The sequence below is a fragment of the Micromys minutus genome (genome assembly GCF_963924665.1).
Source record: "Micromys minutus genome assembly, chromosome: 15".
In the NCBI taxonomy this organism is placed as follows: domain Eukaryota; kingdom Metazoa; phylum Chordata; class Mammalia; order Rodentia; family Muridae; genus Micromys; species Micromys minutus.
This window is the reverse complement of record NC_137984.1, coordinates 24,771,712-24,797,713: the sequence shown is the minus strand read 5'-3', so window position 1 is coordinate 24,797,713 and position 26,002 is coordinate 24,771,712. Positions and strand designations below refer to the sequence as shown.

Sequence of the window (26,002 nt, the reverse complement as noted above, 5' to 3'; positions counted from 1 at the left end):
CGATCTAGTTTCTCTCTTGGACAGCTAGAATAAAACCACATGACAAGATAAAAAAAAATTAAGGAAAGCTTATTAGCTTGGATTAGGCTAGAATGGTAGGAGCAAGTGCCACAATTCAATTTATACCCTCAGAGCAAACAACCATACAGTGAGCAGTAGGGAATGAATTCTCCAAAAAAAGTGAAACTTTGAAGCTAGAAAGAAGAAGGAACTATAGGCTGACAGAAGATTTGTAGATATGTGGTTTGCTATTAAAAAGTAGTATGAGCACATTACAGGTTGCCTTAAAAAGAGTATGAGAGAAGTAAGTGTAGCTATAGCTGTATAGAGTTAGTATGTAATCATACAGTATCAGTACCTCTCTATGGCAGTAATTCTGTTGAATGTGTGAACTCTATTCCTATTCATCCTTTCGATTTTGCACTTTAAATACATATGGATATATTTCCAACAATGTACATACATCTTTTAATTTGAGGATGTAGTGAAAGTATTCTCAGATCTCTTATTTGTATAATCCTTAGCTTTTCTTTCCTTTGATTAAAGTACATAAACTCTGTGCTAGATAAAACTCTCAATTCTGTAAAGACAGCTGAATAGAAGTTCATAAGCAAAATTCTTCATTCCACTATCCCCTCACATCCCACCACAATTGTTCTGGTCATATTTGTAGTGTGAATAGCTGCAATTTTGAGGGGCTGTCTTGGAAAATGACCAAAGATATCCAAATATAGTGCTGTCACTAGAGTCAGCACCTGTTTCCAAAAGAGGCTTTAAAAATTGTTCACTAGCTTTTCAAATAACTCAAATTCCGTTGTGGATTGTTGTGGTAAATACAAAAATGGCTCTATTGTTATTGGCATCAGCAGTCTTATTCCATGGGAGCAGCATCAGGAGCTTCTAGAGCCACACTGGTAGCTGCTCCAGGGCAGAGTCAGAGTGCAATTTCCAACGTGGTTAGTTCCCAAGCTTGATACCCACACACCCTGTTCCACAAGCCCAGTAAAAACATGATTCCACAATCTATAACTTAGTAAACAGGTTTTTGTGTTAAATTCTTAATCCACAAACCCTCTACACAATAAGCTTACAACCAGTGGAGAAAGATATAAACTGCCCATCTAGATAAGATAAATTGACTCATAGAAACCCTTAGAAATAATAACAACCTTTTCCATCTAGAGATGCACCGAGAGAAACATCCATGTATGCTTCCATGTAGATTCCTCCCAAATCTCCTTTCTCCTCCTCTTCCACTTTCCTGGACCTTTCCTTCTCATCCAATGATAGGCCCAACCTGCTTTCTTTTATAATGGCATCATACTACATGGGTAAATTAGTTCTTTGGTTTTTCAAAATTTGGCATTTAAGAAAACAATCTTCTATAGTTCTAATATTGTTTTCAGTCCTGAAAGATTCTCAGTGTAATTAATATCTGATAAAGGAATATATATTAATATAACTTATTAAAGTATATTAACACTTGTAAACAAAATTGAATTTGCCATAATGTTATCACTATCCACTAAGTAAATGGCTTAAATATAAAATGTTTCCCTTAATTTAAAGATGAAAAATATAAAACTATACACTATATGAGTATAATTTCCACCAGAAGTTTTGATAAATTAAGAAATATGAATTGTTTTGTGAACAATACACAGCCTGAAAGCATGCCATTATAAAAAAAAGGGATAACTATATGAATAAAGCTGAAGCAATCATCATTCAGCTGGGATCTATGCTTTGAACATTAAAAATTACAATTGTGTAAACAAGATTTTATTACTGCAGTCTGGCTAAAAAAGGAAAAAAAGCTTTGTTTTCTGAAAAAATCATGTGTAATGACTTTGGTTGTAAACAGATTTTATCTGCACATTCTGTTAGTGGTTGCATGACTGAGCTGTACTGGTAATTTGACAATTTTTAAATCAAGTACAGCTTTGTCAGGGTTGAAAGAGCTTTGTTGTAAAAGTATTCTTTTCAGCATATATTCGTACAAAATATAAAAATTACATTTACTTTATATCCAGATTGTACACTAGACCTATGTTATAAAGGTAATAAATATATACAGATAAGAGTTTTGGTTATTCTAGTATGAGTTTATTTGCATGTTTCAGTGCATTGCTATAATCATGCACAGTACCCATAATCATTGACTGGCAGAGTTGAGGGGCCATTGAAACACTCTGTTTGACCTTTCTGTCTTCTCCTTGCCTTAAGTTTTATAGTATCTCTCAATTATCTTAAAATAGTGTCCAAATTTCATGATATTTCATTTAGAATCCATGTGATCTCTATTGCCCATGTCCTTGATGTTGTACAACTGAAACATTTAGTCAATGAACATCAAGGAAGGAGGATTCAGCTTCAAAGCAAAATATTCATGTGCCACCTTTGTGCCTCCCTCCCTGTTGCTAGCAATATGATCCCTTCCTGAGATTATCTTCCAGATTAAGCTTAAAAAGTAGATCTGTTTCATACTTGTACTTCTTGAGATCATAATATAATTACATGATTTTTCTCATTCTCTTTTCTTCTCCAAACCCTCATATACCCTTTTGTTCTTTTTCAAATCCTTTTCAAATGCCCCTTTTCCTTTAGTTATTATTGCAAAATACTGTTTATAAACTCCCTGCTCTGACTCCAAACCTTGTTTTGAAACTCTTTACTTATTGATTACCTTTTACCTAAGATTTATACATTTACTCATGGATATTTTTTCCTTCTAATTTGTATGCTTTACAAAACCATTGCCTGTGTTTTATTTTTTCTTTAAATATTCTCAAATACACATCAGTAGCTCATTAAACATTGTCTCAGAGCCTATTTGTAGGTTGTCCTAGGAGAGTATAACTATCCATTGACCCTTGGAAATAGCCAGTTCTCCACTAACAAGGAAGGTTGTCCTTGTTGACTAAGAGTATAGAGTTTGGAAACTTTCACAGGCAGAAGGAAGGAAGGGAGAATTTACCCACATAACTGGTCAAGCCAGCCATAAGTAAGGTGACAGGTGTTGTAACCAGATCATGCTAATGTTGAAATAAATACAGAAGGATATGTTAGTCACAGAACATTAGAGGCTATTGATTACTGATCTATTCGTGCATTACTAATATGCAGTATTTCAAAATTCTGGGTCTCAAGTAATATAATGGAAAGAATGATTGAAATATATTAATTTAGCTAAAGGAAATCATTGCCCTAATTATAAGGTTCTCAAGAAATCATTCCTGGTCCTTGAAATTAAATCTACCTCAAGTCTCTGGACTACATTTAAAAAAGTAGAGAATTTAATATACCCTTTAGTAACTGGTAGATAAAAAAATACTATTTCTGTGGATTCCTTATAGGATCAACGTGAAGTTGCTCATAAGCTAAGTAGGTATGCTATATAGTAATGAGATTGAATATGTATAGGCGATTTAATGAGCCATTTCAATAACAGCCATTTCTCTCTGATTTTGTCATAATTACTGCCTATATTGGGCTTAGTATTTGATTTTTTTAAAAAAGGTAGATAATTTCAGAATTATATGCTAAACAGAAATCCTCAGACAGGCTACTGCTCCATGCTTAATAACCTTCAATATTTTCATCCAGATTTTAGAACAGGAAGGCAATTCGATCAACATAATGCCCCTCCCCCTTTTCCTGATAAAATATTTGAAAGGGGAATTCTTAGGTGGAGTAATGCATTTGTTTCTTCTCAGACTCATGTTGAGGTTCTTTTGCCCTTAACTTTAAGACCTTCAAATCCCTCAATTTTTCTACAGTTGATTAAGTAAATCCTTGAGGAAAGTACTGAGTGACTGTTGAGCAGGAAGCTTCTTGGGAGGCTAACAGACTCTGACCTCTGTAAAAGTTGTTAAATTAACGTGAGGCCTTTCCAGAGACCTGATTGTACAAAAGACCATGTCAAAGTTTGGAGTCCTCATTATCTTTGTCTTATGAGATATGAGAATGCTGGCTCTTCTATCCCCCCTTGCAACTTATTTAGTATAAATCTAACATGTCAGTTGCACAAGAGATTCAATATCACCATATCATGTGTGAGTCTGTGACGTTGATCAAAGGTCTTGAGTCAGTTATGATTAAAGATGTCCCTGGTGTTGAGAATAAACTGAAGGTTTAACCTCTTATTATCCTTCCATCATCTACAATGATGAAGCTAACCTGAAGTCTGGTTGCTACATCATTTTATGGTCATTATTTGCTTTCTCAGATATTTAGAATAAAATGTTTCTTCCCAAAGAGAGACAAAAGTGTGTCTGTGTGTGGGGGAGGGGGTGAGTGTGTGTGTGTGTGTGTGTGTGTGTGTGTGTGTGTGTGTGTGAGAGAGAGAGAGAGAGAGAGAGAGAGAGAGAGAGAGAGAGAGAGAGAGCAAGAGACAGAGAGACAGAGAGACAGAAACAGACAGAGACAGAGTCAGAGAAAGACAGACAGAGAGAATATTTAACCCCTGAAGAGCTGAGGTTGTAGGACACTGTCATTTATTTAACTGTCATTTATAGGTCAAGTGACAACAGAATAGTACTAATGAACTCTAAGTAGGCAGTTTCTGGAAGAAACCACAGTATATTAGATGTAGATATATACATTCCTTTTTGATAGGACAGAGTACTTGTGACATGAATTTAAAGGTTTAGATTAAGAGTTGATTTTCAAACTTAAGGAAATACAAGTGAAGAAAATATTTTAAAGGGCAAACGATTTATAGGATCTGAAGAGGAAACCAGGGACATGCAAATCAAAACAAACCCAAGATTCTACCTCACACTAGTAAGAATGGCTAAGATAAATAAACCAGATGACAGCAGATGCTGATAAGGATATGGAGAAAGAGGAACACTCCCCCTTTGCTGGTGGGATTGTAAAGTAGTATAACAACTCTGGAAATCAGTCTGGTGGTTCTTCAGAAATTTGGAAATAGTACTACCTGAAGACCCAGCTATACCACTACTGGGCATATACCCAAAAGATACCCCCACATATACTAAGGACACATGCTCCACTATATTCTTAGAAGCCTTATTTATAAGAGCTAGAAGCCAGAAACAACCCAGATATTCCTGGAATGGATACAGAAAATGTGGTACATTTATACAATGGAGTAATATTCAGCTATTAAAAACAATGATTTCATGACATTCTTGGGCAAATGGAGAGAATATAAAATATCATCCTGAGTGAGTTAACCCAGTCACAAAAGTACACATGTATTATGGTATGTACTCACTGATAAGTGGATATTAGCCAAAAAGAAGGTCAGAGTACTCACCATACAGCTCACAGACCATATGAAACCAAAGAAGAAAGATAACACCAAAGTGTGGATGCTACAGTACTGTTCAGTAAGGGGTAAAGAATAATCTATGGGAAGGAGTGGGAGAGAGGGATCTGGGAGGGAGAGAAGAGAAAGAGGGAAGGAGGACAGTTCAGATATGGGAAGAAATGAGGGAAATGCACAGAGGGTCAGGAATTTGAAAGGAGGTTTGTAGCAGTGGGGAAGGTGGAACTAGGGGTAGCCAGGTCCCAGATGCCAGGCACCAAAGAGGTCCAGGACCCAACAGGTAGAACTTTAGCCAAAATACCCAAAGAAAGGGAGAACAGAACCCGTACAGACCATATCCAATGGATAGGCACAGCCCCCTGTTGCAGGATGAGATGACCCACTGACATCAAAAATGTTAATCCAGAATTCCTCCTGTCAAAAGGAAATATAGGGACAAAGAGTGGAGCAGAAGCTGAAGGAAAGGTCATCCAGAGACTGCTCCACCTGGGCATCTGTCTCATCTGTGGACACCACACCCAGACACAATTGCTGATGACAAGAAGTGCTTGCTGACGGTTTAGCTGCGTGGTATAGTTGTCCCCTGAGAGGCTCTGCCAGTGCTGGATCGAGGCAGATGTGGATGTACACAGCCAAACAGTGGACTGAGCGTGGGACCATAATGGGAAGTTAGGGAAAGGACTACAGGAGCTGAAGGCACTTGCAACCACATAGGCAGAACAACAATATCAACCAGCTAGAACCCCAATGCCCCCTGGTACTAAACCACCATCCAAGAGTACACATGGCTCCAGTTGGATATGCAGCAGAGGATTGCCTTATCTGGCATCAAAGGGACGGGAGTCCCTTGGTCCTGTGGGGTTGATGACCCAAGATAGAGCAAACCTAGGCAGCTGAGGCAGGAGTAGATGTGTGGGTGAGGGAGCCCCCTCATAGAGGCAGGGGAGGGAGGAGGCTATTGTGGGCTTGTAGATGGCTTAACTGGGAAGGGGGATAACATTTGAAATGTAAATACATAAAGTAACCAATAAAGAGGCAAAGATTTAAAATTATTAGAAAGAGTTGTTTATATTTTTTTGTTGTTACTCATATAGTGTGTAGTGACTGGTTAGAGGTAACTTCCCCTCATTTCCTCATTTGTAATTTTTGTGATTTCTTTTCTTTTCCTCATTTTGTTTTTGGATATTCTCCTTATTTACATTTCTGGTGTTCTCCCCTTTCTGCCAATCCCATCCCCACTTCCCCACTGCCTCAATGAAGATGCTCCCACTCCCAACATCCCTCTCCCACCTCAGAGCCTTGGCATTTCCCTACACTGGAAAAGTGAGCTTTCTCTGGACCAAAGGCTTCTCCTCTCATTGATGACAGACAATGCCATTGTCTGCTGCATATGCACCTGGAACCATGGGTCTCCATGTAAACTCATTGGTTGGTGTTTTAGTCCCTGGGAGCTGTGGTGTGTTTGGTTAGTTAATAATTTTGTTCTTCCCATGGGTTGTAGACCCTTTCAGCTCCTTCAGTCCTTTCTTTAGCTGCTTCACTGGGGTCCTTGTGTTCAGTCTGATGCTTAGCTGTAAGCATTCTCCTCTGTATCAGTATGGCTCTGGCAGAGCCTCTGAGGAATCTTGCCAATAAGCACTACTGCTTGGTTTTAGTGGCTTCACATGGAATGGATCCCCAGATGAGCATGATCTTTTCTCCAATCCCTGCTCCTCTATTTGTCCCATTATTGCCTCCCATGAGTATTTTGTTCTCCCTTGTGAGAAGGACTAGGGCATCAACCTTCTGGCCTTCCTTTTCTTTGAGCTTCATAATTTCTGTGAATTGTTTCTTGGGTTCAGAGTTGTTTTTTCTGTATGCATAAAGTGACAATAAATTTGCTTGCAAGAATTTTCAGAAATGTGTATGTTAATATGTTAGAATTTATATTTTATGTTATAGACAATGAATTTTGTTATCTCTAAAATAAGTTATTAATGGAAATATTTTTACAATAAATTTTGATTATGGTGTTTTGCTCTCCTAACACATAAATCCTTCCAGTTCCTTAAAAAAAAAAGAAAAAAGAAAAAAAACCTCTTGACCTACTCAATTGAATTCATATCTCTTTTTTTTCTCTCTTCTACTCCCTCTGCCCTCCCTTTCTACATACCTCCCTTCCCCCCCTAATTAAATATGTAGGAAAATAAAAAATAAATAAAATACAAACCAGAAGAAAAGACATAAGCAAAAGACATACACACACATACACAAACACACACAAATAAACCCATAAAAAACCTTGGAAACCATAGAATATTAGCAATATATAAGCAAATATGTATGAACAAAGCAATATGGAATAAAAAGTATACAAAAATACACTGAGCTCATTTTGTGTTGAATAACTACTGCTGACCATGGAAATATGCCTTTAATTGTGGTTTCTGTACTCCTTTGAAAAAAACCAATTTTTCATTCTTCTTTTTAAAATGTCTTTTTCATGTTGAAGAGATGTAGTTGTATTTGTTTAATTTATAAATTGGTACAAGTTTTCTTTTGATCAATTTAACACCAGGTGGGAAGACTCCAAAATCAATATTTTATTCCCATACTAAAGTTTTATTCAGAGTACATGTTTTAAAACAAGAATCATCTATTTTCATGAACATGCACATTTTACATACATGTACATATATGTACCACATGCCTGCTGGTACTTTTCTAAGCCATCATGTGACCTCTGGGAACTGAATCTAGGTTTTCTGGAAGAGCAGCCTTCCTCTCAGCCTTTTTAAAGCTTTTATAGTAACACAAGAAATGATTTCAATAAGTGGGTGAAAAATAATGATATACTTTGAGGTTAAAATTTAAATTTAAAGTGAGCATCATAAGATAGCTCAGGCATTAAAGGCTAGGTTTGTAAGTAAAAACAGAAGAGAAAACTGACTTTCCTTTGCAAGCAGATGTCAGTTTGAGATAGCTTCTTGGTTAGGGATGGAAGTAAATGCCAGCTTTCTTCTCTCAGGACTGATATGCAATAGATTTTATAATACATAAAAACAAAGTGTTTATTTATAGGATAATTTTCTACTTTATTGCTTCTATTTAAACTTATTTACCAGTGCTTATCAACAAATGAAATATTTACTTCATAGGGATTTATTGTAATTAATTAGCTTACATTTTCCATGTGATTTGCAACAATGAATGTTACTCGTCATATAAAATGTTAGTTTTCCCTGCAAGCTTTGTGAACTGATATCATCTCACATTCATTGGTAACACATATGTTAAGAAACTTCACTTTGTTAGTGCAAAAATGCCCTTTTTACTTAGAATTTTTATTTTTACTTTTTAAAAAGATTTATTAATTCATTATATGTAAGTACACTGTAGCTGTCTTCAGACACAGCAGAAGAGTGCATCTCATTACAGAAGGTTGTTAGCCACAATGTGGTTGCTGGGATTTGAATTCAGGAATTTTGGAAGAACAGTCAGTGCTAACCACTGAGAAATCTTTCCAGCCCCAGAATTTTTCAAGGGCTGTAAAATATCAGTACATTCCCCTCTATATTTAATTTACATAAACTATATATACTAAGATATCTAAACATAAATGTATTTAATATTTATTTTTAAATAACATTTATTTATTTTGTGTGTGTGTGTGTGTGTGTGTGTGTGTGTGTGCGCGCACGCGCGAGCGCGTGTGCGCACAAGTCCATGCATGTGTGTTTTGGGTGTACATGAATATCAGTTTAGGAATAAGTTCTCTTATATTGACACATAGGTCCCAGTGACTAAATTCAGGTCAGGAAAACTGACCCAAAGCCCCTCACCCACTGAGTTATCTGGATGGCCCTTAGTGTTTATTTTTAAATGATACTGTTTTAAATGTTAAGAACCATGATTAAGTGTGATGGTGTCTTTGTGCAGTCAGATTATATTTAAGTGTTAGGGTGAATTGGCCTTCTAAGTAGTACTTAGCATTTATATTAAGAATTCTGTTGAGCTTTCTACTAATTAGAAAATCTGTAATACTTTGAGATTTGGCCATGCAGCTGTTGCTCCAGTTAAAAAGATTCTGTAATGATTTTTAGGTTATTTTTATTGTTTTGAAATCATGAAATTGCCTGAGAATACTTTCTTTTTTTTCTTTTCAATCTTATTTTGCTTTTTTCTTTTTTATACTCCAAATTTTATCCCTCTCCAAGTCCACCATTTGATTATTCCATGTCCCTTATCTACCCTCCACTCCTGTCCCCACAAGGATGTCCTCATTGCCCAACCTCTACCTCTCACCTCACAAGACCTCTCTACTCCCTGAGGCCTACAGTCTCTTGAGGGTTAGGTTCATCTTCTCTGACTGAACCCAGACCTGGTAGTCCTCTGCTCTACATCTGTTGGTAGCCTCAGATCAGCTGGTGTATCCTGTGTCTTGGTGGTCCAGTGTCTGAGAGATCTCAGGGTCCAGGTTAATTGACACTACTGGTCCTCCTACAAGGTCTTCCTCCTCCTCAGCTTCTTCAAACATTTACCTAATTCAACCACATCCATCCGTGATTAAGGAAAGAAAGACATTAAGGAAATATTAAAGGATGAAAGAGATGCAAGAGAGATGATCTTGAAGGTGTCTAAAATATAAAAATTTTCAGATGGAAGTATTTAATCAATAGTACATGACACAAAACTCATCCATTTTAAGACTTAGGCATACGTTATTCTTTTAGGGAATAAGGAAGTCACAGAATGGCCTGTGCCTCTTTGGAATATAATGTCATTTATGCTTTGTGGTGTTAGTAGTGCACTGCTATGTCAGATTCCAGGGTTCAGGCCTTAAGTTTAGAATATTATTCCATTCCCTTAGTAATAAAATAATTTTTTTAGGTTTCTTTTGCTACGATTTATTCATCACAAACATCTCAGAATTATTTTTTAATCTGAGCTACAGTAAAATTGCCCTAGGAAATCCTGACTATACAGAAATACTGAGGTTATTACTTCCTGCACAGGCACAAAAGGTATCCATATGAAGTAGCTTCAAGCATTGCTATTTATGACTCTTAGTTTACTAGACTGCAGCATCTTCAGTTCATTCTTGTCTTCTATTGGTGTGTATGTATAAACACATAAACGCACTACATACAAACAAACATACATACACATACAAACATATATATATGTATATACATACATACACACAAGCAAAGCACATGCACACAAATGTGTATGTGTGTGTGTGTGTGTGTGTGTGTGTGTGTGTGTGTAAATTGCATATTCCCCTGTTTTAGTCAGGGTTTCTATTCCTGTACAAAGCATGGTCAAGAAGCAAGTTGGGGAGGAAATGGTTTATTCAGCTTGCATTTCCACATTGTGGTTTATCACTAAAGAAAGCCAGGACTGGAACTCAAGCAGGTCAGAAAGCAGGAGCTGATGCAAAGGCCATGCAGGGATGGTACTAACTGGATTGCTTCCCCTGGCTGGCTCAGCTAGCTTTATTATAACCAGGGTCTACCAGCCCAGTACCACCCACAATGGACTGAGCCCTCCTCCCTTGATCACTAGTTGAGAAAATGCCGTATAGCTGGATCTCATGGAGGCATTTTCTCAGCTGAGGCTCCCTTCTCTGTGATAACTCCAGCTTGTGTCAAGTTGACACACAAAGCCAGCCAGTACATTCCCTCACCTCAAAAAAAAAAAAAAAAAAAAAAAAAAAAAAAAAAAGAAAGAAAAAAAAGAAATCCTCAAAATGTTTACTAAGTATGCATAGACCCATATGAGACACAGTAGATCTTTAGGACTATGTTTTGTGACTCTATATGAACACATACTCATTTTAATAGCACATTCTTTATTTCATGTATTTAAGTTGAATTAAAATTTTAATGTCTTTCCTACAACTAAAATTAGAATAGTAAATCATTAGGAGTGGACTTAGAGAGGTAGCTTGACTATTTTCAATTATGCTAGTACTATATATAGTACTTCCTAGAACCTGGAAATATAATTAAAATGCAAAAAATGAGTGTATTTGGGAAATGATGTACCAATATTGTTCCACAGCTGACCCTTGGATGGTTACTCTTTCATTTAAACTCCACATTATCTCTGGTCTAGTTTATATTGAGCAGTGATGATAACATTATGTTTCAAAAATTATGGGCATAATTACCTCTTCCATCTGTCCAGAACATAATGAATGTCAGTGCCATTCAAAGGCTACAAGTGTTTTAATTTCATATATTAAATTTAAGTATTGATGTGTATCTTCTTAATTGCAGAGAGAATATTACAATGAAGGAATGTGTGAAGGACTTTTGGGTTCAATTTTCTTTCTTCCAAGGCTAGAGTCTGTGATTTGAAATTGTTTGTCGCTCTTAGACTACTTAAGGAGAACAGACTGAGGCTGAGAGGAGACTCACACAGAATCTGGAGTAGTTCTCCTTGAGCAGAAGGGAAGCAGCCTAGTGTTACAATAGAAGAGTTGGCTGTGAAGCCAGATACACCACAGTTTGTATACAGTTCCACCAAATATTTGGAGTGTGATGTCAGCTAGTCCCAGAAACACACTGGCTCATCTGTAACGAACAGGAAGAGATACATCTTACTTCACATACAGAGTAGTTGTGTTAGAATATGATACATCATAGCTCTCCTTATGGTACAAAGGTGTGCCTACCAAGTACCAGCTAACAGAAGGGCAGGTCTGAAGGGCTCTGATTAGTTCATACTCACTGTACCTGCACCAAACAAAATTACATTTGTTAATTTCAGAAAACATCATTCAAATAAAAGGTTGTTTTATTGTAAAGGCAATTTAAAGTTTGGTAAGCTCAACCATAGACAAGATCTTTACATTGTTTCTTTCTCTGTGCAGATACTAATAACAACTTCTATAACTTATAAATCAAGGATTATTTTAACACTTTGTCTTGTTGATTTTACTAGAAATTATGTTCCATAAAATTTTGCTCTCCAGGAAATTTTAATATTGATTTCTTTTTTTAAAATCTATGGTCTGTTGTTTTTATTTTTCTTTTAAATATATGTATTGCTGTGTGAGTCTAGAGAACATGTGTTGCCTTTCTAAGTTTGGACATCTGTAAATAGACAGACAGAAGTGTTGGTTCTTATCTCTGAGAATTACACTTTAGTTGATCTGTGAACATCTGGGGCCTCTGCTATCTCTGTCTCCTATCTCATGATAGGAATGCTGGAACCAAATAGAAAGTTATTCACTTCTCCTTTCTCACTATGCAGACATGGAAGTTCTCCTTAGGTTTTATGCCTTACTTTGTAGTAAGTTAGTAAGTAAGTAAGTAAGTCAGTAAGACTACATAGAAAGACCCAGGATATAAGGAGCACTTTCACATCCCAACAAACCCATCAGTATATTCCTATTTAAAGCAGACCAGGAACTATAATATGTTCCATTTAACGGCCCCCACAAATATTATGTTACCTATGAAATTATTTTCAAACTTTAAGAGTAACATATTGTTTAAAAAATTACACACATAACTTATTATGCAAGAGCTGTTTCTGTTCTGCTAATCTGAGGTTCAGAACTGTCACCCTTGGTTACATAAAATTGAGTTTTTGTCAGTTATAATGTTAAAATACATCTTCATCTGAATATCTGTTTCCTTCTTATAAGAAGGTTTTGGATGCTTTTTTCTTTAATAGACATTGCTACAATTTTGTGGATGATCATACTTAGCCTGAGACATTGAATGAGTTACACAAAGATCACTGACTAGTTTTAGCTACTTTAACAAAAAAAAACTGTGTAAAAACCTTACAGGCTAGAGAAGATATTGCAGGGACAGTATAATAAATTGGTGAAAATTAGAGAAAATCTGCTCTATAAATATATCAGATTAAAATGGAGAAAGGATAGTCCAAGATTAAGGAAAATAATCACATAAAGAAAATCATAGGGAAGGTTAGAATCAAGATATGGTGAACATATTGCTATAGCAGAAACAATACCAAAGAGTATGAATGAGTTTTCCAGAACAAAAGAATGGTTTAGAAACAAAACACTAATGACAGTTACGAGTTGGGTATGTGATGGTGTAGGTGTTGTGCTTTGATATATGTACATCATGGAGTAAAAGCAAAAGGTTCATGAAAGCTGTGGGTAGGATTTGTAGAGAAATATCTCAATTTCCAGATCAGACACAGGCTGCTATAGTTCCATCAAACAGATTATGGGACAAGTTAGAATAAAGAGAGAGCATTAGGTAAATTGTAATATTTTTGGAATATTGAAATGTTGTCATTCAAAAGCAACAGACATGATGATATGCTGGGACATAACAAATATAGATACATATATACAAACATATATAGACAGACAAGAATATACTTACACAATTTAATATTTCACAAGGATTTTGTAGACAAGTATCAATGATGAACCACAAGCAGATGACAGAACTAAATGTAATTAGCTTTACATGCTGTACATATGAACTGACAGCAAGCAAACTCACCTGGGAAGGATTCTATTTACATTTGAAACCTTCATAATAGGATTTCTAGGTTCTATATATTAATGTTCTTCAGGCTTTACCTTTTACAATAATTATTGTATAAAAGAGTTATTATAAGCAACAACACAGTCTAAATGATTGACAATATACTTCCCTTTCTTCACCTTCAGCAATGAAATATTATCGAGCAAGCACCACCTCTAGAGACTGTAAGCATCACTGAAATTCTTACAAACTCTTTCTCAAGTAGGTCAATTAGTGCTCACCTTCAGACCTGGCTTTCTAGAGGCAGAGGCAGGTGACGCTCTATGAGTTTAAGGCCTGTCTTTCCTACACACTGACTTGTGGGACTACAAGGGTTATATATTGAGAGTCTGTCTCAAATTAATTGGTATGCAAATGGATGGATGGATAGATAGATAGATAGATAGATAGATAGATAGATAGATAGATAGTTAGATAGATAGGTGAATAAGTGGATATGTGAATAGGTGAATAGGTGGATAGGTGAATAGGTGGGTAGGTGAATAGATTGATGGCTGAATGGATGACTGGCTGGCTGGATGGATGGATGGATGAATGGGTGGATAGATGGATAGATGATGGATAGAGGGAAATACAGACAGTCAAATATAAAAAAGAAAATAACAACAAAAGCAATCATATAAATGTGGAGGGCTCAGGTGATGAAACTGTGTGATACTAAGCCTGAAAATCTGAATTTAATTTCTGAGACCTCCATAGCAGTAAAATAGAACCAGTTCTCTCTAGTTGTCACTTGCTTCTATTGTGACATGTGTGTATGCCCCTTCCTGACATACAATGCTCTTTTAAAAAATGTTTATGAATATTAATTTATACAAACATATTCTTTATTGAGAGTAAAAGTAAAGAGTAAAAAAGGAAAAAATATGCTTGTGAATAGCATGAAGTGTGTGTGTGTGTGTGTGTGTGTGTGTGTGTGTGTGTAAGTAGACAGTGAAGTGACTATAATTTAAAATAAACGGCTCAATGGTTAAGAGCACCGACTGCTCTTCCAGAAGTACTGAGTTCAATTCCCAGCAACCATATGGTAGCTCACAACCATCTGTAAAGGGATCTGATGCCCTCTTCTGTTGGGTCTGTAGACAGTGACAGTGTACTCACATAATATAAATGAATAATAACAAAAGAAATGCTGAAAAAAATCAAGCCTGAAGAAGAAAAGTCAGATTGTTCAATGGAGAAGAGCATTGGCTGGTTTCCCAGGGGTCCTGAGTTCAATTCCCAACAACCACATTGGGGCTCACAACCTGTAAAAGGATCTGATGCTCTCTTCTGGTATGCACTCATATATGTAAAATAAATAAATAAATCTTTTTTGAAAGTCTGCAGAATGGAAAAGAAAGCAATGGAAAAGAAAAATGAAGCAAGAAAGAATGCAAAGAGATAATTAGAGAAACAGACAAAGCATTGTAGGCTTTCTTTTGGAGAAACGTGAAAACACAAGGGTGGGGGCTATTTTGGCAGATAAAGAAGACCAGGAATGTGGACAAGGGAAGAGAAAGAGGAGAGCATAAGGAAAAGAATTGTTAAATTGTAATGAGTGCATGATCAGTGCCAGGCTGACAACCCAGTACCACCCAGGTCCAGATCCAGGGCTGTGAGTTGGCCCCGCCCAACAACTACAACATTTATGAACTGAACTCCTGAAGCATGTGATGGGGCCTGTCCTGCAGATTTAAAGCTTCAGAATATCCATCACTATGGGCAACAACAGGATATCTGAAAAAAGTCCTTGTGAGGATCCAGTATTGATAGTGTAGCAGAAGCTGTATCTTATTGTTTTGATGATGCCATTATTAATTTTAAAATGCCATGTCTTGCCATTTTCCCTACCCTTTTTTATTGGACATTTCATTTATTAACACTTCAAATGTTAACCCCTTTTCTGGTTTCTCCTCTGGAAAAACCCTATCCCCCTCCTCCATACCCACCCTTCTGTGTGGTTGCTCCCCCACCCAACCACTCCCACCTCCCTGCCCTGGCATTTCCCTACCCTAGGGCATCGAGCCTTTATAGGACCAATGGTCTCTCTTCCTGTGCTTTTTTAGGTATGTTTATCTAAAAATGCTTTTGTCTTCTAGCCATAAGCACACAATGTAGAAAAAGAAATCTTGATGGGGATTTTGTAGTCTAAATACTTCTTTTTATGTTTGTAAATATAAATTATAGTTATACTAAATATGGCAGATATATAAAAAGTTATCCTTTTGGTGAGAAAATACCATTTATAAACATGTAGCATGTTAAAAGTAATAGAATTCTACTCACTTAAATTTATAAATATTCTGGGATGGATAATTAGATCATTCAGATGAATCTCCCACTCAACAGTAAACTTAAAGCAATGTATAGTTTTTTTTTTAAATGAAATCCCATTAAGATACGAAAAACAGAATCAATGAAGACTTTCTCTTTTGTCTGTCACAGGGTCCAAGTTTTCTCTCTGAGGCCATTTTTCCTAAACGTGCAAGAAAAATCGAAGAAGTAGATCCATCTTTCACCCTCCATGAAGCGATTACTAAGGTAATAATGCCTCCAAGAACTCACAAATAGAATGAGAACACGTCTCTTTTTTTATTTTTATGCTACTGCTGCTTGTTTGTCTTACAAATGTGGAAGACGAGAATTATCAGTTGAGATGATGCTTTTAGAAGTATAGAGATGACAGCAAAATGTTTGGGAAAATGATCATAAAATCATTCAAGATACAGTCTGATGCAGGATTTATAACAAAACAATCATCAATAAAATATTTTTTGCCCTTAACCTGAAATCAAGTTTATTTGAAATGAACAAATACTTTAAATGATCATAAAATCATCATTTTTAGAAATTTCCTAACTTATCTGCCCAAAGTTTCCTTTTAATACATGTATTTCATGCACTTCTAATAATTGCATTTGTGTGCATATGTATATGCAACACGCAGGAATGCACATGTGTCACATGATCATGTAATATCAATGACTTTCTGAAGCCCTCTGGTACTTGCCTTCTATCATGTGGGTCCCAGGTCTGAAACTCAGGCTGTCAGCCTTGGCAATAGACACCTTTACCCACTGACCCACCATACTGGTCCTGTTTAATTCATACTTTAGTTCTAGTAGAAGAAGAGTTTGCTTTAGTGGGTAAAGAACTGAATTTGTAATATGGCACATTTCTACTGTGCATTTTTAGTCATAATTTTATTATTCAAAAAACTAATTTTTCCAATGTGGAGAAAATAAATTTGTTGTTCCTCATAGCAAATGACATTCCATGAGTTTTTACATTGGCAAATTATTCACCTAACCTGTCACAGCCTTCCTCTTCAGGATAGACTTTGCAATTTATGTTGATATTTCAGTGCTGTTAAAATAATCCATATTTATATATCCTTACTAGAATTATTTAATCATCCCTAAATCTTAGCAAAATGTGACAGGCTGTTTTTCTCCTAAGAAGGAGGAAGTGTGGTATAAGGAACAAAGCTCAGCATGTGGCCACTGAATCAGCTCAGGATTAAAAGTCTGGGAGTCTATATCTATCCCTGATATTTAAGAACTATGTAAATTTAGTTTTTGAACTTTTAAAATAAGGAAAATTTTTGAATCACAATCTACTTAAAATTCATCTAAGCTCATAATATTTATTACATTTTCTGTTACAATCAACTCCAGTCGCCTGAATTCATTTTCAGTACTTTCATCTATTTCTACATTATTATGCAGATATAACCAAAGAAAAGTTGCCATCAGATCCTTTCTCGTTGCTTAAAATATTAAATCTATTGCTTATATATATATAACAAAAACAATAAATACTAACACATAGCACAGAAATATAAAACATGAACTTTTGTTCTAGTATTCCTAGAAAATATTAATATTTTACAATTGAATTAAATTTTATTATCAACATAGAAAATAATAGACTAATAATATTCATTCTCTCAAGGAAACAGAGATAAAAAGAATGGTGTTAGTATTTTCTCAACAAATTTGATGTTTTTAACATTGAAATTTAAACATATAATGTCTTTAAAGTAGATTTTTAAGTGTGTTTTCTGAATAATAATTGCATGTGAGGGCCAAAAAAATAGCTTTTATCTATTTCTCTCTCTCTCTCTCTCTCTCTCTCTCTCTCTCTCTCTCTCTCTCTCTCTCTCTCTCTCTCTCTGTCTCTCTCTCTCTCTCTGTGTGTGTGTGTGTGTCTAGTAATGATTTAAAGCTTATAAACATGGGAAAGTAACATTATTCTAATTAAACAAACACTGGTAATATGTTCAATATATGATAAATGAGGGTAAATTTTAATGCCTGAATAATCATGGTTGTCAGAATATTGTATCTAGTGTAAGTGGTTTGACACAGTGTTTCATTGACAATTACCCTACACTGCAGTCTAACATTGTAAAAATTACACTTATTTGAGTTCTGGAAACAGAAATATGTACATTTTGTTATTTATGAACTAGGGCAAAATATACTGAGGTAGAAGAGATGCTTCGTAAATTGAAAAGAGTGATTAATATTGGATTAAAATATTTGTATTTAACATGAATATTCAATGATACAAGGTTAGCCATTATTAAAAAACTTTTAAGATTCATTATGTAACTGCAGTCAACTTTGGACGTTCAAAATTTAGGTACTTTTAAACAGTACTGATGTAAGACAAAATGGTGCATTAATATTTCTGATATAAACAATCAGTGTCTCTCAGCAAATATGTTTTGCATTTTAGAACTTTGCTAAAAACACAAATGTAATTTTATATAAACAAAAATTTTCTACATACTAAATGTTAACTATTTATGGTTGGTGCTTTTCTGCATTTAACCAATTAAATAAACAAACAAACAAAAACTATCAGCTATCTCAATGCATGTAAAGTGAATTGAGTCCTTGCAAGTAGGTCTTCAATGTTGTTGTCCTCTAAGGTGTATTTTTTCTGTCTGTTTGAATCATTCTTGGCATTTTTCTTTTCATAGAAAACGCAGGGCCTAAGAGTGTAATGAATGAGACTCAGTATTGATGACAAAAGTTGTAATCCATCAAGGCTTCAGCTGTCAGGTGCTGCAGTGTGAAGCTGCTGAAGGGAACACATGGGTGGTAAAGAGACATTTCTTTCCCTCTACTGCTACAGTTGTTTTACAAATCGCATCTTAGCTTCTTAGTTATCATAAAAGCCAAACTAATTCCTTCAAAGACTGATGCGTAAATAAATAATAGTATAAATCTGAGCTACTTAATCCTTTAGTCCATACATTTAAAAATGAATGTGTATTTATATCTTAAATAAGCTTATTCTTCCTCCTATCCTCAGGAGTTTTCTTACCTTGTCTCTAAATCTTAAACAATAATCTCAAAAATTGTTACTAACTACCTAGACATTTTTGTTAGCTGACAATGAACCAAGCATGTGGTAAAAATCACTTGAATTACAAAATCAAAAAGCAAATACAAGTTGGTTCAAATTGATATATATATAGACTTTGTCTGTATGTCACATGCCAAAAAGAGAGACAAGGATGTTGGCAAAGAGAAGTGCAAACAAAAGGAGAGGAGGAGTCCTGGCTGGAAATGACATATGCACAGCTTTGTATCTGCACTGAAGGAAGAGGACAGTCCAGGTCATACGGAAAATAATACACCAGAGAAGGGACATTCAAAACTTTTAAGGCATTTCACCTTCAGGATTCATGAGTTTCTTTGCAGGTGACTTAAAATTAGATGGTGGTAAAATGTGTGAAAATTCAATGGTATATATTTATTAAAAGAAAAAATGCCAAATTTGAGAAACTACTTTAAAAATGAGCATGAATGGTTTTTTCTTTTCTTTTCTTTTTTGATTTTCTTGAACTTCACACAGTCTGTGAGTTGTTTCTGGGTTGTTCAGAGCTTTCTGGGGTTAGTATTCCATTATCAGTGACTGCATATGATGTCTGTTCTTTTGTGACTGGGTTATCTCACTCAGGATGATATTCTTTAGATGCATTCATTTTCTTAAGAATTTCGTTAAGTCATTGTTTCTGATAGCTGAGTAGTACTCCATTGTGTAAATATATCACAATTTTTGTATCCATTCATCTACTGAAGGACATCTGGGTTCTTTCCAACTTCTGGCTATTATAAATAGAGCTGCTATGAACATTGTGGTGCATGTGTCTTTGTTGTATATTGGATGTCTCTGGGGTATATGCCCAGAAGTGGAATAACTGGATCTTCAGGTAGCACTATGTCCAATTTTCTGAGGAATCACTACACTGATTTCCAAAGTGATTGTATCAGTTTACAACCCCACCAGCAGTGGAGAAGTGTTCCTCTTCTCCACAACCTCGCCAGCATCTGCTGTCATCTGAGTTTTGGAACTTGGTCAATCTGACTGGTGTGAGGTGAAATCTCAGGGTTGTTTTGATTTGAATTTCCCTGATGGCTAAGGATGTCCAGCACTTCCTTAGATGCTTCTCATTCATATGATATTCCTCAATTGAGAACGTTTTGTTTAGCTCTGTACCCCATTTTTAATAGGGTTGTTTGATTCTCTGGTGTCTAGTGTTTTGAGTTCTTTTTATACCTTGGATATTAGACCTCTGTCTGATGTGGGGTTGGTAAAGAACTTTTTCCCCTCTGCTGGTTGCTGTTTTGCACACTGTCAAATTTTTGGGAAAAAAAATTCAAACACTGACAAAAATATATTCGTATACTTTTATGCAAAAATGCTTAAAATTTGTACATTTATCCTTGTTTTTTTAAAATAAAGTTGTTCAAAAAAAAGATTTAGATTAAAAACAAATGAGCATGAAGCTGCAGAACATGGATATGAACAGAGCTGAGACAGTTGGCATTCTACTTGTTGTGTGTTCTCAGAAAATTGATACCAGTGAACAATAATTAGTAAATTCCTTTCACAGGGTACTATGACACAGAATAAATTGTGTGCTTGTGAGCTTTCTCACGAATACCAAATAATTGGTTTTATACTGTTTGCACAGAATATGTAGGAAAATATCTATTGGATTTTAAGTAGAGTTCTGTAGTTGTGATTACTAACTTGAATGATCGAACGCCAGCATTTCACAAAGTGCTCTAATGTTGGTGATGAGTTGTTTGGATAAAATATAAAAGGTATTCGTTTTACAAAATCAAATATAAGAATATTTATCCTCCCATAAATATATTTTACCCACATGTATATATTTATATTCCCATGTGTATATCTAAAATTATTCTAAATCTATAGTTTGAATTTTACATGTATATATATTTTTTCCATGTTGTATGAACTTGGTGATAATAGATGTGAACTGTCTCTGTGGAGAGCTACACTTTATGTCTTCATATCATACATCAAAATAGATAATATCCTAGGGAAGTATTTTCAATGCAGAAATTGCATGTTGTAATGAAAACTGTGGGTTAGACTTACTCAAGGGAGAAGATAGTATATTAAAACCAACCTTTTATGCTTTGAGAAGGAAATATTATAGGTGTTTTTCTTCACACATGTATAATTAAACTCAATGTCTTCCTTTACTGAAATTGGAGATAGCATTGCACATTGCCGCTATGATTTTTTTAAGTAAAGAGCTTTAGTTTATTGTTTTTCATTATAATGTAAAAATGTTATCGTTTCTAAAGGAATGCCTAAGAGGATGAGTTTTTGTTGTTTTAGTTTTATTATCTAAAAGGTTATTATCATATAAATGTATCAACATTTAATCTACTTTATGAAAAGTATTAGTCATCAACACAAATATTGTAATCAATGCTACAGTATGTTAAAAGAATTATTACTGCATTATAAGATATGAAACTAAAAAGGCTGTTATCCTCCAAATGGGTAGATTTTGTTCACTTATATCAAACTTAAGCCCTGGGAGCTGGAGATAAACTGCAGTGTTATTTTTGCTGTACTTTTTTTTTTTTTTTTTTTTTTTTTTAGCAGAACCTGATTTAGTTCCTACTATTCATACTCTACATCACACAACCACCTATAACTTCATTTTGAGGTGATCCAATGCTTTTATTCTGTCCCGACAAATACCTTCATGCATATATATATATATATATATATATATATATATATATATATATATATATATATATATATGGAGAATACTCATTGGATCCTGTATTTCTAGCAAAGATATTGGCATGTGAGCAATATAAGGTACAGTTGGAAGATATATAATAGCATGAAGATAAATATATGACTGTAAATAGTGTGACGACTTTGAAACACAGCACACACATTTCAGAAATTTTTTACATCAAACTCAAAATGCAGAATCCCATTAAGTAAACTAACATTTTGGGGATACTTTCCTTTTATGCACTGTACATATATGTTTTTCTTTAATTTTCAGACTATATCAATAAATTGAAAATGAGTTTATGTTTTGACTTCCACAATTCTTACTTACTCTGAGGAGGAATGTATGTGTTTTTACACCAGTCTTGGACAATGTCATGTTCAAAGTAACCTAGAAGTGTGCAGACAGAGAGCACAAAAACCAGTGCATAAAAGATGGACCCAAGGATGTAAGGTCAATGGCTTTTCCAAAAGTGCTGCTGAAGCAAACTTATATAATAAAGAGATTTAACAGCTCCAGGCTCTGTCTACTTATTAAGAAAAAAATTAATATAATGCTACATATCAGGATGACCTGTGCAACCTCTTTAAGTCTGTAATAATAGACTTTAATCTGGAGTTCAGTCCTCTGAAAGTAGGCCCCATGGTCCTGCAGGTGAGTGAACAGCTGGCCTTATGAGTAGGTGTGTGCACATATAAGCTCATGTGAAGGAACTAATCAGTGGCAGAGATATTTATTTTTCCCTCCTCCAGTATTACTTTTTAGGAGCTTATTTCCTCTGCCACTCAGGTCTTAAATTTTATACAAATATTTTGGTATTTTGTTTTGTTAATTTCTTTGTTTTTACAAAATTAAACAGTACAACCTTAACTGATTAAAATTATATTTGTTTTATATCACTTAATAGAGATTTCAATAGTAAAATATCTACTTTTGAACATAAAGCCTGATCTATTTTAAAGATACTCAATTCAATGGTCAAAATAATACATACTGAATTCATTTCTGCTATTTTTGTACTTAATACCTGTTCTCAATGTTATTCAATAAAAATATAGAAAGGTTATAAAATATGTAAGGGATAAATCTATAATGAACATATTTCATCACTTCTTAAAATACAGGTCTGAATTTGTTATTTATTACAATTTTATATTTGTCCTCTATATTGAATAGAGATAAGTTGAATATAGGGAAAGGTTTCAAATATATTGATTTTCTGTAAAATATACAAAACTCTATTATATTAGTGATAGGAAACTATTCAACCAAGAGATGGAGTCTTTTCCAGTACATTTTTCAAAAGACAGGATGCTTTCTTGGGCTGAAGAGATTGTTTAATAGTTAAATTCACCTAATATACATATGAGAATATACTTCAATGCTCCATGAGAGTTGAACATAGGCATCCTTACTGTCTGAGGATGTGAAGAGGACATACACATAGAAATGGTAAAAGAGAGCAGATGTTTAGGTGAGGTCTGTTTCTGAATTAGGTTAAGAGGCTTTCATTCAAATACACACACACACACACACATATGGAAATAAGTGCAAAAGCTGGGTTTACAGAGACACGGTCTTCCACACATACCCAGCATGTGAGCCCACTCATGTGTCAGAATACATATTTATAAACATCTCCACTATTACACATGCATATGAAAAAAAGAATGCTGACTTCTAGAAAGTCATAGAAAAAGTAACATCCATAGGAGTCATTTAAATTGACTTCATGCTCTATTTTTCAATACACAAAATAATTAGCTATGCCAATGGATTTAAGGTTTTAGATAGATAATCATAGATTTAAGTCACCTTATGTAATTTTGATGAGAATTGGAGAAGTTGACGTCAGCTGATTCCAAGCATGCTACTTCTGAAAAGTAGCATGAGCTATATATGAGCTGCAGTAATTTAATACACTGCCATATTAAAAACCTGTTATGTATGATAAATGTCCACAAAGGATAAGAAGAGGTACTTTAGAAAAGGCTGAACTAGTGTTGGGCTGTAGAGACAATTCTGATATCAGATTGTTATACAGTGCGGATGGGTCTTGGAATGGATTAGGAGGTGACCTGAGAAAACTGAATATGTTATAGAGATTCATTGATCCTTATGGAGACTTGATCAGATTTAAACACTTCTTTGTATTTTCTTTTTTTAAAATAATTTTATTGGATAATTTATGTATTTATATTTCAAATGTTATCCCCTTTTCCCCACAACTTTCTTTTTCTGCCTCTTTGTGGATATCATCTAAGCATTATTATTATAGTCACTGCAAACTCAGAATCATTCTCAGTATATCACTTTTCATGGCTACCTCAGAGAACTAGAAACTCAAGAACCCTGCCTGTCTCTCTCTTCTGCCCAGCTATTAGCTTTAGGCATTTTTATTGACCAATCAGTGAGAACTTTTGGAAGGAAGGCTAGCTAGGCAACCAGGCTTTGGGGAGCAGTATTTAGCATTACAATAAAAGTAAAAGACCAGATCTCAACACACACACACACACACACACACACACACACACACACACACACACACTCACACACACAGGGATTTAGATCCCCATACATGAGATGTTTATCATTCTGTATCTTTTTAATTTTGTTAGCTATAATATTTTTCAGATACAACCATTTTTGCAACTATAATTTTATTCTTCTATATGGCTGCATAAAGTTCCATTGTATATATGGGTATGTTTTCCTCATCAATTCATCTGTTAACACACTGTGATTTGGATTTTGTATCTTGTGCACTATAAATAGCATGACAGCGGACAAATTTTTCTTGTAGACTACATATACAGTATATCCTCTTGTATAAGCAAATTTTTCTATGATACTCAACAGCATATCAAATGTTTAACTCTATAGATTTTCCAAATACTTTATATTGATATTAATTTCTTATAAACAAAATAATAACTCATTTAAATTTACCAATATTTGTTTAATATTGATGTACATTTCCAACAGTAACTTGTGAATGAAATAAAATCAACATAAAGATGGCAAACACAATTTAACAAAACATACTTTCTCATTTCATGTCAGTTTTTAGTTGGATTTCCATTTAATTTTTTATGTATCATCTTGATTGAACTGTTGTTTATAGAATGTGTTTTAGCCAGCTTTCAGTGACAGTGACTAAATACTTTAGGTCAACATGGAAAAAGGAAAGGTTTCTGTTAGCTCACGGCTTTGGAATTTCAGTTCCCAGTGAGTTGACATTGCTGCCTTTAAGTTACAGTTCAGCAAAAGCTAGTGACCTCATAACCAGGAATAAAAGACAAATCTGGGTACTTCGACACCCTCAAAAGAGCACAGCATTCATGACCCAAAGACCAGCCACAAGGCTTAATATGTCAAGTCTTCACAAAGCTAGTAATAGCTGAGAACAAGACTAATATGCAGGCTCTTAAAGTCAGATACAACCTATGGCATTGCATGAAGTCAAACATTCAAAGATATTGGCATTCAGTTGAGTAGCAAAGTAGTTGTGCTTTTGGTAAGATTCTTGAGATTTGTGGATTTAAACATGAGACAATGGATGGGGAGTCTGATTCCTAGAAAACCACATAAATGCCAGGAAGGATTGCCTACCTATTCTTGGCTTAGAAGGCTGACATGAGTTTCTAAGAGAAAGATGGCTTATAAATACTAGCCATATCAGTGAGCTATTAGTTTGATTGCAAACCCTTGCCTCAGTAGATAAGTTGACTGAGGATGGCTTTAACTAAAATAATTTCCAAAATCAACCTGGGAACTTCTTATGCAACTATATTCATATATGTCCCCCCACACATAAACATGTATACATATAAACATGGCTAACATGCTTGTAGAAAACTGAAAAAAGTTATGAACTTACAAAACTGCAAGCTGATAGTCAGATATTAAAAACAACCCTTACAATTAAATGGTGATAAAAATGGCAGTTATATTGGGCTATTCATGGCTAGCTGTGGTGGAAGAGGTGGGTTCTGATGGTATCAAAGTATATTGGCTTTTGTTCTTTATGATATTGTGTTTGTCTCTTGCCATCTGGTTACCTCTGGTGTTATCTTGCCTGTGTTTCTCTGTGTGAAGCTTTCC

The 26,002-nt window shown here is 34.9% G+C and overlaps 1 protein-coding gene across 1 annotated transcript in view; it reads left to right on the top strand.

Annotated features, from left to right (window-relative positions):
- NAALADL2 (N-acetylated alpha-linked acidic dipeptidase like 2) overlaps window positions 1-26,002 on the top strand; it is a gene marked incomplete at its 3' end in the record, with an annotated part of 819,915 nt that overhangs the window by 634,603 nt on the left and 159,310 nt on the right. The window contains exon 11 of the mRNA XM_080929559.1: window positions 16,249-16,344. Coding sequence (XP_080785685.1) covers window positions 16,249-16,344 — 96 coding nt within the window. The remainder of the gene's footprint in view (window positions 1-16,248; window positions 16,345-26,002) is intronic.